At 55.5% G+C, this 15,185-nt stretch overlaps 1 protein-coding gene across 3 annotated transcripts in view; it reads left to right on the top strand.

The window, feature by feature from the left end:
- Snx8 (sorting nexin 8) overlaps nt 1-13,897 on the top strand; it is a 56,657-nt gene extending 42,760 nt beyond the window's left edge. For 2 of the 3 annotated variants that reach the window (XM_004666349.2, XM_045144054.1), the window contains 8 exons: nt 593-714; nt 4,723-4,803; nt 5,008-5,168; nt 5,892-6,024; nt 9,823-9,891; nt 11,419-11,565; nt 11,769-11,918; nt 13,734-13,897. In XM_004666349.2, the coding sequence (XP_004666406.1) occupies nt 593-714; nt 4,723-4,803; nt 5,008-5,168; nt 5,892-6,024; nt 9,823-9,891; nt 11,419-11,565; nt 11,769-11,918; nt 13,734-13,847 (977 nt within the window). In that variant the 3' untranslated portion in view covers nt 13,848-13,897. The remainder of the gene's footprint in view (nt 1-592; nt 715-4,722; nt 4,804-5,007; nt 5,169-5,891; nt 6,025-9,822; nt 9,892-11,418; nt 11,566-11,768; nt 11,919-13,733) is intronic. The other variant, XM_045144055.1, reaches the window with a different exon arrangement.
- Nucleotides 13,898-15,185: the final 1,288 nt, after the last annotated feature.

The raw sequence follows: 15,185 nt of genomic DNA on the forward strand, positions 1-15,185 counted from the left end.
CTGCCTCCCAAGTGCTATGATTACAGGCATGCACCACCATGTCTTGTCTCCCAGGCACTTTGATATAAACCCTATCTTGCTAGTGCATGCAACCTACGTGTGTCAGGGGTGTGGAAGTGGCTCTGCTGCCCTCCTTGCTGCTGTCCTACTGGGGCTTGTCTGAATGGCCACTAGAACCTTCTGGGTTATTTTGTTTTATTTAAGGCAGGGTCTCACTCTAGCCAGGCTGCCCTCAAACTTAAACTGGCTCTCCTGCCTTAGCCTCCCAAATGCTGGGATTAGAGGCATGAGCTACTGTGTATGGTTTGCTCTAACCCTCTGTTGAGGAGTGGGCTTTTCTTTTTCTTTTAATTTTTTAAAAATTTTATTTATGAGAGAGAGAGAATGGGCGTGCCAGGGCATTCAGCCACTGCTAACGAACTCTAGACACATGCAACACTTTGTGTATCTGACTTACATGGGTCCTGGGGAATCGAACCTGGTCCTTTGGCTTTGCAGGAGAGCGCCTTATCTACTAAGCCATCCCTCCAGCCTGAGGAGTGGGCTTTCTTGAAGCTCCAATCCCACATAGTAACCCCAAGCTCTTCTTTAGCTGACAGGGAGTTCATCGAGGGCCGCCGGAGAGCCCTGAAGCGCTTCATTAACCTGGTGGCCCGGCACCCCCCATTCTCCGAGGACGTCATCCTTAAGATCTTCCTCTCCTTCAGTGGCTCAGTAAGTGTCCCTGTGGCTCCTGTCAGGTGAGACTCGGGCTCTGGACTCACATTCATTTTTTTCTTCCAGAGTAGGGTCTTGCTGTAGCCCAGACTGACCTGGAATTCACTATGTAGTCTCAGGGTGGCCTCCATCCTTCTACCTCTGCCTCCCAAGTGCTGGGATTAAAGGTGTGCGCCCCATGCCCGGCTTGAACTCACATTCTTTTCTCATGCCTGTACATATTTACTTTTATTATAATCTCCTCCTGTTACCTTCTTTTGTCCCCATCCCCTTTCCACTGCCCCTCCTCTTCTGTTTAAGCATCCTTTTTTATTTTTCCTCCCCTCCACCCTCCATTACTAAATGTCAGTTGGCCCAATATTATATGGGTGTTGTGCCAGTAATGAAATTGCTCTGAGGTCATGGATGCTATGGGCCATGTCTGTTGTTTTTGGGTGGGTGGAGGGCCCTGGTGGTAGGGTCTCACTCTAGCTCAGGCTGACCTGGCATTCACTATGTAGTCTCAGCGTGGCCTCGAACTCACACTGATCCTCCTACCTGTGCTGGGATTAAAGGCGTGCGCCACTATGCCCAGCCCATGTCTGTTTTAGATTTTATTTATTTATTTATTTTATTTTTGGTTTATTCGAGGTAGGCTCTCACTCTAGCCCACGCTGACCTGGAATTCACTATGTAGTCTCAGGGTGGCCTCGAACTTACAGTAGTCCTCCTGCCTCTGCCTCCCGAGTGCTGGGATTAAAGGTGTGTGCTCCCGCGCCCGGCTCCCAGGTCTGTTTTAATACACATAGGTCTTAAATTTACTTTGTATGTGTAGTGTTCATGCGTGCGTGTGCGTGTGTTGTGTACACCTGGACAGGTGTGGTTGGGTGTGTGTGCACACGGGTGCACGTGGAGGCCAGCGTACAGCCGTGGGCGTCACCTCTGCTACCCTGGCGTCTACCTCTCTATGAGACAGCCGCTCTCGTTGGCCTGTGCTGCCGCATTAGGCTCGACTGGCTGCTCACATGGCTACAGTGCCCACCTCTTAGCCCTGGGTTATAGACAGGTGTGCGACACCACATCCAGCCGTCACGCGGGTGCTGAGGTTCTGCCTCCGGCCCTGCTGCTTGTGAAAGTCCCACACTGCCTCAGGCTGGCCTGGAACTCACTAGGTAGGCCAGGCTAGGCTGGTGCTTGGAGTAGCCCCGCTTTAACCGAGGTCACAGGTGTGAGCTGTGATGCCCGGCTGTCATTTGTCCTTGGCACCTGTGTCTGTCCTCCCGCCTCCCTCTTGTCTCCTGGCCCTTACTCGGATGCCTGCGTGTGGTTGGCAGAACAAGAGCTCTTTTCTTTCTAAGTGACACACTGGGTGTCATTTTAAGAGACCTCCTTGGTGTGCACCATTGGGTAGTGGGGGCCTTGTCAGTCTGGGCACTTTGGTGGGATGGCATGGAGGGTCTGTGAAGAGCTAGAGACTGCAGGTGGGAATGGTGCTTACGCGGCTGGGGCGATGGCTTAGCAGTAAAGGTGCTTGCAAAGCCTGCCAGCATGAGTTCGATTCCTCAGTGTGCATGTAAAGCCAGATAGACAACATGGTCCTTGCATCTGGAGTCTGTTTACAATAGCAAGAGGCCTTGGTATGCACTCTCTCTTTCAAATAAATCATACACATACACACATACATATATATATATATGGTGTTTTATGGTTTTTCAAAGTAGGGGTCTCGCCCTAGCATAGGCTGACCTGGAATTCACTCTGTATTCTCAGGGTGGCCTTGACTCAAGACAATCCTCCTGCCTCTGCCTCCTGCTACCAGTGCTTCCCACGTCCTGGGATTAAAGCTGGACGTGGTGGTGCATACCTTTTATCCCAGACTTGGAAGGTGGAGGTAGGAAGATCACTGTGAGTTCAAGGCCAGCCTGAGACTACAGAATGAGAGGTAGGAGGATGGCTGTGATTTCAAGGCCACCCTGAGAGTCCAGATCTGCTTAGACTAGAGTGAGACCCTACCTTGAAAAACCAAAAATAAAAATAAAAAGCCCCAAGCTAAAAAGGGCCGGGCATGGTGGTGCACACCTTTCATGCCAGCACTTGGGAAGCACTTGGTAGCAGGGTCACTGAGTTGGAGGCCAGCCTGGAACTAGAGCGAGTTCCATGTCAGCCTGGCACCCTCGGCTAGCGCAAGACCCTGCCTTGGAAAACAAAATGGTAAAAAATAAAAAAAGTATAATGCTTGCTTCAGCTGCGCTTACAGCTCAGCAGAATGGCACTTGCCCAGATTCCTTAGTTCGATCCCTGGTACTGAACAAATAAAAAAAAAAAAAAAAAAAAAAAAAACCGTGTTCACTACCAATCAAAAGAAAGGCTGGTGATTACTCCGTGGTTAGAGGCTCTTGCTTGTAAGCCCTGCTGCCCTGGGTTCAGCTTGCTAGCACCCACGAAAAGCAAGGTGCAGAATTCTGGCACGTGTGCGCGCGCGCGCGCGCGCGCACACACACACACACACACACACACACACACACAGGTAAATAAATAAAAATGGTAAAAAGGTAAAGGAAAAGATGCTTGGATTGGGGTCCACTGGAGAAGCGGCAGAGCTACTGCATAGCTCAGCGTAGATCCACTTCTGAGGGAGGAGTCTTGGAGTGTGGGCTCCTGCTCCAGGATGCATTTTACTGGTTAGGAGCCCAGGCTGAAGCTGAGCTCCTGGTGTTGGTGGAGTCCTTCCCAGCAAGGAGGGGACCCCCTTCCCCAACCAAGGTGTTTGAAGTGTGCAGCGACCTGACCTGAGGCAGCTGTGGGCAGGCGACCAGGCGATGGGACTCACAGACCTCTGTTGCTTTCACTTTCTCCCCAGGGGGCAGGAGCGGTCACCTGACCTCTTCAGGAAGACCTTGGGCTTCTACTGGGCCACACCCAGGGGACCTGTGTGCCCTGCAGACAGTCCGTAAATGCTTGCAGCCTGTTGTGTGTTTTTGTGGTGCTGTTTCCCGGCCCTGGGCCTCATGCATATGCATGCTGGCTGAGCATGACCACTGAGAACACCCTCGGCCCTGGTGTGGCCTTCGAGCCTGGAGAGTGGCAGGGTGAGGAATGTCGCAGCAGTTATGGGGCGGGATCTGTCAACTACTTGCTGTCTAGGCAGAGGACCAGGACGTGAGGTTCAGAGGGGGTTGGCCCCCTTATGGTGACATGAAACTCCCTTGTCTGGTCTTTCCTTGGATAGTGCGTTCTCTGTAACGTCCCTGGGCCTCAGTTTCCTTTTCTGGTAAAAGGAGAGAAGTGGAGCAGATGACCATTAAATGTTTCTCACACAGCAGCGGCTTCACGCCTGTGCCTTTGGGTTTCCTGGGTGGCTTTCCCCGCGCGGCCTCTCTACTCAGGGCCAGGGACTCCTGCCTTTCCTCCGCCTACCAGCGCTCCAGGCACCCTAACCCTACGGATCTGTTCACAGGAAGAAGAAACTCACTTTGCTTTTTTTGCTGCACGAGGACTCTAAAAGGCTCTCTTGGGGCCTGTGTCTGTCGTGGGGATTTGTAGATAGAACTCTAGAGTTTTGGAGCAGGGCCTGGGCCATGCTCCCGTCACCATGCCAGCCTTCTTTTCTGCAGTTTAAAGTTAGTGACTCTGTGAGACAGCAAAGATACTCTGGAATGCTGACCGGACAGCGACGTGTGGGAATGGGTTTCTCTCCAGTAAGGACTGAGTCTGGCCTGTTGGTTCGTTTTCAGATAGGGTCTTGCTCTGAAGCCCAGGCTGGCCTCGAACTTGCAATGGTCCTCCCGTTCCAGATGACAGACCTGCCTCACCATGCCCAGCCTCTGAAGAAGCATTTGTTTGCTTAGTGTTTCCCGAGACAGGATGCTGCTGCTCGGCCCAGGCGCGCTCTTCCCTCCTGCCTCAGCCTCCCCAGGGCTGGCGTCACGGGGCCACGCCACCAGCCCCGGATCCACTCGACTCGCTTGGCCCCAGCTCTGTGCGGTGCTGGCGGAAGAGGGTGAAGGTGTCTCTCTCCTCTTGCAGGACGTGCAGAACAAGCTGAAGGAAGCCGCCCTGTGTGCGGGAGATGAGTTCATGCACTGTAAGCTGGCTGCTAGGGCGAAGGTAGATTTCTGATTTCGGGTAATCCTTCCCCTCTCACCCAGAGGATCAGTAGTGCTGACCCTTGGCCCCCTGCGCAACCTCTGCTGGGCTGCAGGGGTGGCGCGCTGATCCACCACCGGGCTTCCTGTTCGAGCCTCTGCCTGTGTGACAGGTGAGCTCACGAGCCCGTCAGCAGCGGCCACTGTCCCTCTTCTCTCCCTCCAGGACTTCCTCCCAGCCGACATCCAGACCCACTTTGCCATGAGCCGGGAGCTGATTCGAAACGTCTACAACATCTTCTACAAGCTGCGTGACAGGGCAGAGCGGATTGCAGCCCGGGCCATCGACAGTGCCGCCGACCTTCTCATATTCGGGAAGGAGCTCAGGCATGTGGCCCTTGGGGACTGTGGGATGAGTCAGGTGGTGCTGGGCTCGGGCAGCCCGTGTTTCTGTGACAGCCACCATCCTGTAGGAGGAAGAAAAGCAGGTCAGGGCTGGAGAGATGGCTTAGCGGTTAAGGCGCTTGTCTGCGAAGCCAGAGGACCCAGGTTCAATTCTCCAGGACCCACATAAGACAGATGCACATGTGCCACATGCGTGTGGAGTTCATTTACAGTGGCTGCGGACCCCGGTGCACCCATTCTCTCTCCCCCCTGCTTTCATTCTTTGCCTCTTTCTATATCTCTCCATAATAAAAAAAAATTAAGTAGATAAAAGAAAAATTAAAAAGAGAAGCAGGTCAACAAGTGGAGGTCACAGTTAGAGGACAGAGGTGGGGTTTCAGCAGAGCAGGTGCATTCTTGCCCGTTTCCCACACGGCAGCTCTGGTGTGTGGAGGAAACTGTAAAAGGCTCACTCACCCGCCTCGCTCAGGCCAGAGCACCCTGTGGCTCCCTGCACAGGGCCCACCCAGGCTCATCATGTGGGGGATGTGGCTCTCTGGATCTGGGGTGGGGTCCAGGACCTTGCCTACTTGCAGCTCATTAATGAACCTTCTGGGGAGCTTAGACGTTTCCTGGGATTGTAGGCTGCTCCCTGACTGCAGAACCCTCTGGGGCAACGGGACGAAGGGCCTGCTGGTAAATGTCCCGTCCTGTGCTTCTCCGCAGTGCTCTAGGGTCTGACACGACCCCGCTGCCCTCCTGGGCTGCTCTGCACCTCAGCACATGGGGCTCGCTGAAGCAGGCGCTGAAGGGCCTGTCTGTGGAGTTTGCGCTGCTTGCGGACAAGGCTGCACAGCAGGTGAGTGGCTTGCTTCCCCATGGTCCCTGTCCTGAGAACGAACACTGTGTCCCTGTGACTGAACAGCGCACGCCTTTAATCCCAGCACTCTGGAGTAGGTAGGATAATCACTGTGAGTTCCAAGGTCACCCTGAGACTACATAATGAATTTCAGGTCAGCTTGATCTAGAGGGAGACCCTATCTGAAAAACAAACAAAAAATCTGTGCTGTGTCTGGGTAATGAGTGCTTGGTCCCTGGGTGAAAACTGCCTGTCCCCATCTGTTCTGAGTGACTCCCCATGAGCCATTTCTACTTTTGTGAGGGCTTCTGGTAACAAATTGGGTTCTGATCTTTTGTGTATTGGACATCCTGAGGTTAGGAAGAGCTGTCCTTGGATCTGTGATCTTGGACCTCAAGGATGTGTATTAGGTAGACCACATACTTCCCATTGTGTTCTGAGCCACACCCTGGCCCCTCACTGGGGGATTCTAGGCAGGAGCACTACCACTGAGCCACACCCCAGCCCCTCACTGGGGGATTCTAGGCAGGAGCTCGACCACTGAGCCACACCCCAGCCCCTCACTGGGGGATTCTAGGCAGGAGCTCGACCACTGAGCCACACCCCAGCCCCTCACTGGGGGATTCTAGGCAGGAGCTCTACCACTGAGCCACACCCCCAGCCCCTCACTGGGGGATTCTAGGCAGGAGCTCTACCACTGAGCCACGTCCCCAGCCCCTCACTGGGGGATTCTAGGCAGGAGCACTACCAGTGAGCCACACCCCAGCCCCTCACTGGGGGATTCTAGGCAGGAGCTCTGCCACTGAGCCACACCCCAGCCCCTCACTGGGGGATTCTAGGCAGGAGCTCTACCACTGAATTACATCACCGGCCTTCTTCCTTTAAAATTTTGGTTTGTGTGTGCATGGGAATTTGGCTGCACATATGCTACAGTGCATGTGGAGGTCAGAGGAGAAGCTCCTGCCGTTGGTCTTCACCATTTACCTCGCTTGAGTCAGGGTCTTGTGGTTGGTTCACTGCTGCGTTTACCAAGCTGATGGGTCTTGTTTCTGCCTCCAGTGCTGTAGTCAGTGTGTTGGGACGATGGAGGCTCCTGGGGCCTCCTGTGTGTACGCGGGGTCTGGGGATCCAAACTCAGGTACTCAGGTTTGTGGGACAAGTGCTTTCTTTGTCCACTGAGCCATTTTTTCATACCGTAGCCTTCTTTCTCCTTTTTGTTTAAAATTTGATTTTTTTTGGTTTATTTTTGTTTATTTACTTGAGAGAGAGAGAGAGAATGGACGCACCAGGGCTTCCAGCCACTGTAAACGAATTCCAGATGCATGCACCCCCTTGTGCATCTGGCTAAGGTGGGTCCTGGGGAATCGAGCCTCGAACCGGAGTCGTTAGGCTTCACAGGCAAGCAGTTAACTGCTAAACCATCTCTCCAGCCCTAAAATTTGATTTTTTTTTTTTGCGTGTGTGCACGCATGTGTACACCAGGGCTTCTTGCTGCTACAAATTAATGCCAGGTACATGCGCCACTTTCAAGTTTGTGCCACCTTAGAGTCTGGCTGTATGTGGTGCTGGGGAATTGAACCTAGGCAAAGAGGCTTTGCAAGCAAGCACCTTTCACTGCTGAGCCATCTTCCCATCCCTTTTTACTTTTTTTCTCTTTTTGTTTCTCAATGTAGGGTCTCACTCTGGCTCAGGCTGACCTGGAATTCACTATGTCATCTCAAGGTGGCCTCGAACTCACGGCCATCCTCCTACCTCTGCCTCCCGAGTGCTGGGGTTAAAGGCGTGCGCCACCACGCCCGGCTTCCTTTCTACTTTTCATTTTGAGACAGTGTCTCACTGAGTCCACCTTTCACTTGTCTCAGCCTCAGTAGCTGAAATTCCTGGCCTTGGACACCCTGTGCCGAAATAGTTTTACATAACTGAGAGTCCCTGCCTGGGGCCTGCAGCTCCTGCATGCCTGCCCAGGGCAGTGCACCTGCTGGGCACACAGGCACTTTTCTTGCCGGAGGCTGGGCACTCAGATGTGTGGGACGTGATTGTTTTCATGGGAGAGGGAATTCTCGTCACTGGTGTGCAGAGTCCTAGCTTTCCCTCTTCTGCTTAGGGGCTGACCTGGAATTCACTGTGCAGTCTCAGGGTGGCTTTGAACTCATGGAGATCCTCTTACTCTGTCTCCCTAGTGCTGGGATTAGAGGCATGGACCTCCATGCCCAGCTATTGGTATGCATTTCTTAAGGGCTTCAACAGGATGGTCCCTGAATCCGCTTCTGTTGCCTGCGCTAAACTCAGTGGTCAAGTGGTGGATTATGTTATCCACTCTTCACACAGGTTAATTAAGCCAGGTCCCTTTCTCCCTTATCCTCTCAAGTAGCCCAAAGGCCTGAGGCACTCACTTGGGATGTCACTTGGCCCACAGGCTGCGTCTGGGGTCCAGGTCCTTCTCTGTCCACTCTGTGCTGGACTGCCGGGGGAGGGGGTGTCCCAGGGGCTGCTGCTTTGGAGAGAGGGGTGTGGAGCCTGCCTCTCTGAGTTGGGTGACAGTGTTCTGAGCTTTTTGCTGGGGTTTTTATACCCATTTTTTCCCCTCAGTCATCCTGGCTGCTAACAGCCACCTTGGGGTTAGCTTGTTTGCACATTAGCGGGCAGCTGGCCTCTGGACATTGTCTGGCCATGGCCCCTGGTTGCCATGGTGATGTTGGGGCTCTGAGTGAGTGCCTCATTTTACTTTTAACTATTGCTCCTTTCCTGTTACACCAGTCAGCTGGGTTACTTTTCTTGCTTCGAAAACCCTTAATGTCCCTGTTGTCATTATTATTATTATTGGAAGTTGATGGCTACAGTGTGTGCGGGACTGAGTGATCCAGTGCCTCCTGGCTTAGGGCGGAAGCCTAAGAGGATGTCTCAGGGCCCGCAGGTGGCCGCAGCCCTGGCTCTCTGTCCAGTGTCTGTGTTTCCATGAAGCTCTCCATTTCCTGTCGGTCCTGCCTCCTGGGGCTGGCATGATCGCTCCCGCACGTCTGGGGCCAGTGCAGGGCCACTGGGAGCTGTAGGGGGGGGATGTTGGCTGGGCCATGTGTGTGCACAGTGCCGTCCGTGTTTCCTGAGCACTGCTGCCGTGTGTACGCCGGAGGCTTGGCAGTGCCTGGGTGCCACAGGGCTGCCGGTGCTCATGTGGGTCCCCTGGATACCCTGGACCCGTTTCAGCGCTGGGCTTTCCTGTCATCCTCCAGCACGTCGACCTGCTCGGTGGGTGCTCGGAGCCGTGAGCTGCGGCACAGAGGAGCCGTGTCCTGTGTCCCTCCTCTCGGTCCTTCCATGTGGCACGTTCTCATACCCTTTTTGTTGCCCAAAACACCCGAATGCCTCGTGCCCCTGTCACACTGGGACCTTCCTTCCACCGCTGCCCAGGCTTGAGCCTCTTTCCCTGTTAGTGAAGCTTGGGTGAGGCCCCGCGCTCCAGCAGCGCCCCTCCATGTGCCCCCCCCACACACAAACACACTCATAGCTTCGCACAGGAGCTGCTTTCTGCAGCGCTGGGCAGAGCTGCTGGGGCGGGTGTGAGGCACCGCCCTCCCAGCGCAGCAAAGCTAAGACGTGGCTGGAGCTGCGCAGAGGGTGGCTGCCTTGTCCTCAGGACTGCCGGGTCCGAAGGCGTCTCTACCTGGTTGCAGGGCCGTCAGATAGAAAGGGGGAGATCCTCTTGTAGCCTGGGCTGGCGCCTCCAGCAGGAGAGCTGAGGCGAGCTCCCCAGGTGGCTCCTGGGCACTGTGTGTTGGTTAACTGAGCCCTGTTCTCCAGGGGAAAAAGGAAGAGAATGACGTGGTGGAGAAGCTGAACCTCTTCCTGGACTTGCTGCAGTCCTACAAGGTGAGCCGCCCGCCACGCTGAGGACGGAGGGCAGGGCGTCCAGGGCCAGACTGGCTGTGCCCGGAGAAGCGCCGTGGTGTGACTTTCTATGGGGAGACTTTAAGAAACGTCTGTTCTCTCCAGATAGAGGGCACCCGCAGACCAAAGAGAGGCTCTATCCAAGTCCAGCTCAGCGAACCAAAGGCTTATTGGGGTTCCTCAGCTGTAGCGTGGGCAGCTCACAGGCAGCTGTCCTCTGGGGACAACTAGGACGTCATTTCCCTCAGTCAGTTCACTCTTGTGTAATCACGGGTGGGGGCCCCTGGGGGGAGGTTTAGTGGACCAGGTCCAATCTGGGGACCTAGAAGGTGAAGGCCATGTCCAGCTGGAGGATACATGTCTCCCTGAGGTTTCCCCGGCTATCCTGGGGCTCCTTGCTAGCACCCCAGCAGGCCTCCCTGGAGCTGTTGGATAGGGCATGAGTGTGTGAGATTATTAGGCTGTGCTTAAGTGTCCAGGGCCCTGGCTTCAAAAGGGGATTTTAAAGCCACCTTCGGTGGATGGAGTTTCTAGGAGGTCGGGCTTAGCTCATAGTAGGGGAAGCTTTCCAAGTGACAAAGTGTCCTGAAGGACTGGAGAGATGGTTTAGCTTAGTTAATAAACCATTTGCCTGCAAAGCCCAAGAAGCCAGGTTTGATTCCCCAGTACCCACCTAAAGCCGCATGCACAAGGTGGTGCATATGTCTGGAGTAAAATAAAAGTGTCATGAAGTGATGGGTTGCCTTACGGAGACAGGGAAATCCTTCCCACTGGGCAGCTGCAGGAGAGCTGGCCCGGCCCTTACAAAGAATGATCTGGACACTCCGGGTGGCCTGTCAAGTTCCTGTGCTGACTCTGCAACTCTCTTGTAAGGCTTCTCTTTTCTTCCTGTAAGACCAGATTGAGGGCACTGACAGGGTCTTACTAAGTACCTGGATTGACCTCAGACTCACTTCAGTCCTCTTACCTTAGCTTCCCAACTGCGAGGATCACAGGTCTGGCCGCCATGCCCAATTCCCTGTAAGGATTTTGGTTGGTTTTAGGGCTCCGCTAATTAAAGGCACTGTGGCTTTCTTTATGGGCACATGGTCCTGGCCACTGGCAAGTCACTGGCTCTGTGGAGTTGGTGTTAGTAGCCTGAGGTCCATGGCCCCTTCAAAAGTAATCTTACAGCGTGGGGCTCTGGGTAGTGTGTGCAGTGAGTGAGTCCTTGTGCAGACTGGATGCTCCTGGCCCTGAGCCACTGTCACAGCTTCCCCGGAGATGAGCGGGGCGTGGCCTGAGTGGGAGGAGAGGTCCTCTCCGAAGGGCCTCGTAGCTAGCCGCTACTCATTACTTTCTACCATTTCTCGTCAGTCCACATGCCAGGCCTGTTTCCCAGCTGCCTCTGCTCTCCTCTCGCTGGAGAGCTGAAATTGGGTGTGCAAGGGCTTCTGGAGTCCCTAGACCGTGGCTCCCTCTGGTGACTCATGTGTCTCCCTTTGGGTCAGCATGTCTCCCTCCCCTCAGGACCTGTGTGAACGGCACGAGAAGGGTGTGTTGCACAAGCATCAAAGGGCCCTGCACAAGTACGGCCTGATGAAGAGGCAGATGATGAGTGCCGCGCACGGCCGGGAGCCCGAGTCTGTGGAGCAGCTCGAGTCGCGCATCGTGGAGGTAGGGGCAGGGGCGCCGGGTGAGCTGTGGGCTCCTGTGCGTCCGGCGCAAAACTGGGGTGCAGAAGAGGTGGGCTCCTGGTGCTGTGTCCCTGGCTCTGCATTCTTGGTCTTGCCAGGGAAGGGGCCAAGCGCCTGGTCTCGGTGCGGAAGCGCCTGCCCCGCATCCACGGGCCTGGTGCACAGGGCACTCTCTGCTTGCAGCAGGAGAACGTGATTCACACCATGGAGCTCCGGAGCTACTTCTCCCTGTACTGCCTGCACCAGGAGACACAGCTCGTGCACGTCTACCTGCCCCTCACCTCCCACATCCTGGGGGCCTTCGTGAACTCGCAGATCCAGGGACACAAGGAGGTGAGCTGCCCCTGCCCCTCTTTCTAGCCCACAGCCTCAGGAAGTTACCTCAGGACAGGTGTTGAGCAGGGCTGGGGTACACACAGGTCTGAAATCCAGTCCCTTGTTAGGTCTCCTGGCCACCCACCTCTGTGGCCCAAATGGTAACTCAAGTTGTCCTCCGGGTTCTTCAAGGGAGGAACAGAGAGAAGGCTGAAAGGGACAAGTTCTGACCTTCTAAAAGAATTCAAGAAGTCAGAGAGAAAAGGGCATATACAACCCCAAGCCCTGCAGTTGAGGGGGGGAGGCAGGTCAGGTTTGAGTGGCTGTGAGCATCGTCCGCCAGTGGAAAGCCCTAGTTACCTGCCTCCAGATGGTGGCCGCTTAAGTCTCGGGGTAGAATTGCTGAGATTGGTCCCGAGACTGAAATCTGCAGGGACGCCCATCTTGTGCCAGTGGTCTGAGGCTCTGCGACTGCAGTGTGCGTCAGCGTGACTCCAGGCAGCCTAGGCTGCGTGCGTGCGTGCCTCGCCCGGCCTGAGGCAATACTTAGACTGACATCTGCGGGCACCACCAGCCCGGGGTCACTTGGCCAAGTGCCTCTAGATAGTCAGATGAACCCACTAGAGGTTGCTTATAGAGCCTTGGATGACGGCTGACAGACAGCTCGTGTGTTCCCGTTTATGTGGCAGCAGAGCTGCTGAAACCTGGGTTTCAGGTATTTCCATGTCAGTGGTGGTCAAAGGTTCAGACCACGTAAAGCACAGACACGACCAGACGCGGAGCATCACACACGCGTGGAATTGCTCTTGTCCTGTCGGGATCCTGCTGGCCTAGGCCAGCGCTGTCCCACCATGGGGAGGATAGCTTGTCTCGCTGCAGGACAGCCAGGGCTGGGCCGTGGGGTTCCTCGGCTGGGATCTGGACTCGTTTTTTTCCTAGCGCTCTTCTACCTGCTCATCTTCCCTGGCTGGGCTGCCTTAGTTTCTGGGTGGTGGTTGGTGGCCCCTGCTGGCATGGGGCTCCGGCTTGACTCTCACGAGGGGCGTGTCTACCTGTGTCCACTTCTTCCGTGTGTGATGCTGGGGTCAACCTGGGGCTTCTGCTCTTCCACATCTCGACCTTGTGGGTTTTTTTGTTTTAAGGCAGGGTCTCGCTGCAGCCCAGGCTCACCTGGAACACATGGCGGTTCTCCTACTTCAATTCACCCTCCTGATGCTGGGCTTGCTGGTGTGCTCAGATGCTCCTGGCTTGTTTCTGTTTTTTTTTAATTTTTTTATTTTAAGGTAGGGTCTCACTCTAGCCCAGGCTGACCTGGAATTCACTCTGTAGTCTCAGGGTGGCCTCAAACTCACAGTGATCCTCCTACGTCTGCCTCCCGAGTGTTGGGATTAAAGGCGTGCGCCACCATGCCTGGTACCTGGCTTGGCTTTTTTTTTTTTTTTAACTTTTTAAAAAAATTATTTATTTATTTATTGAAGAGCGACAGACACAGAGAGAAAGACAGGTAGAGGGAGAGAGAGAGAATGGGCGCGCCAGGGCTTCCAGCCTCTGCAAATGAACTCCAGACGTGTGCGCCCCCTTGTGCATCTGGCTAATGTGGGACCTGGGGAACCGAGCCTCGGACCGGGGTCCTTAGGCTTCACAGGCAAGCGCTTAACCACTAAGCCATCTCTCCAGCCCCTGGCTTGGTTTTTAAGACAAGGTCTTACTCTGTTGCCCAGGCAGACCTGGAACTCGGGGTCCTCCTCCCTCAGCCCCCCCCACCGTCGAGTTTGTGGAGCCTGCTGTTGGCGCCCAGCTGCCCTTTCCAACTCATCTCCTTCCCTTTTGCAGATGAGCAAAGTGTGGAATGACCTGAAACCAAAGCTGAGCTGCCTCTTTGCCGGACCTCACAGCACGCCGACGCCACCGCGGTCCCCGCCGGAGGACGGCTTGTGTCCCCACTAGTGACGGGGCCCGCAGAATGCCCTGCGGCCTCACTAAAGCCTCTTTGCAAACAGTGTGTCCTGGCTGATTCCCTCCAGGCAACAGCCACCATCCTGGGTGATGCTGAAACTGAGGCACACCCACCCACCGCAGGCCCGTGGGTAGTGCCCAGTGGCCTTCATGTCTCCCTGCTCTTGGGCAAGAGGTCTTTGTGCCCCTGGCCTGCTGGCCAGGCTGGGGGGTGGGGGCGGGCAGGTTGGGCTGCTCGGGGATGGGTTTCTTCTGGTGCCCCAGGGCTGCTCGCCCGTAGTGTGATGGGGTTGTGTGGAGGGTCCTTGGATGCTGTGACATCCTACCCTACTGGCAGCACTGCTGGTGAGAGGGTGGGTGGGGGCGGGGGGCACTGTACCAGGGTCCACGGGTACCAGGAAGTATGAAGGTAGGACGGGGAGTGAGGCTGGTGCCGGAGCCACTGGGCGCAGTGTTGATGTTCCACGGGACACGCGCCAGTGACCACCTGTGGAGGCGCTGGCGGAACTGCTTGTGGACCGCGCACTTGCTCTCTCACAAGACAGGTGCCCCGCAAACCTCTGAGGTGATGGGTACAGAGACGTGTAAGTGCGGCCAGTGCCCTCCTTCCCTTGTTTGGTGACAGCTGGTGTGGAGCCCATGCTGCCACAGTGAGCGGGGCCGAGCCGAGGCCTGGGGAATGCGTGGTGTGGCTGGGGTCCACCTGCCCTTTAGATCGTTTTCTTCTGGTGACGTAAACCCCTCCTCCTGAGCCCTTCCCATGGGCCTGCGCAGGGGCCTGGCTCCTCTGAGCCCCCTTCCCTCCTCAGGCTGACTAGTCAGTCTTGGAGCTCAGTGGGGTCAGACAGGCTTGTGTATTGCTTACCAGATCTTCCTGTGGTCAACGCGGGAACCTCCTTGGCCCTGTTAGCCATAGAGGGGTATGCAGTGAGGCTAATGGCTCTGCAGTTTGTGGAATTATGGGGATGCGCGCCTGGGCCCCATGGAAAATGTGGGATTCTGCCTTCTGTCTGGATATTCTTGCGGTCCGTAGATAGGCCCGGCTCACCGGTGTCCCCCAGGCAGGCCGTCCTGACACAGGCCCGAGGGGAAAGGGAAGGTGGTAGGAAACACGGGCAGTGGGGCCTTGGCACTTCCTGCCTTGTGGTCTGTCTGGCTTGCTTGAGACCGGTGACAAGGGTCTGCCATCCTCTCAGGTTGCCCGTGACCTCCCCTGGGGAAACGATTCCGTGGACGTGTGTTGCCTGCCGTGTGGTTCCCTTGGTGTCAGGACCCACCTGAGCTGGCACAGCTGACCCCACAGCAGCTTGCTAAGAGCTGGAAGCTTCA

The sequence above is a fragment of the Jaculus jaculus genome, chromosome 2 (genome assembly GCF_020740685.1).
Source record: "Jaculus jaculus isolate mJacJac1 chromosome 2, mJacJac1.mat.Y.cur, whole genome shotgun sequence".
NCBI lineage: Eukaryota > Metazoa > Chordata > Mammalia > Rodentia > Dipodidae > Jaculus > Jaculus jaculus.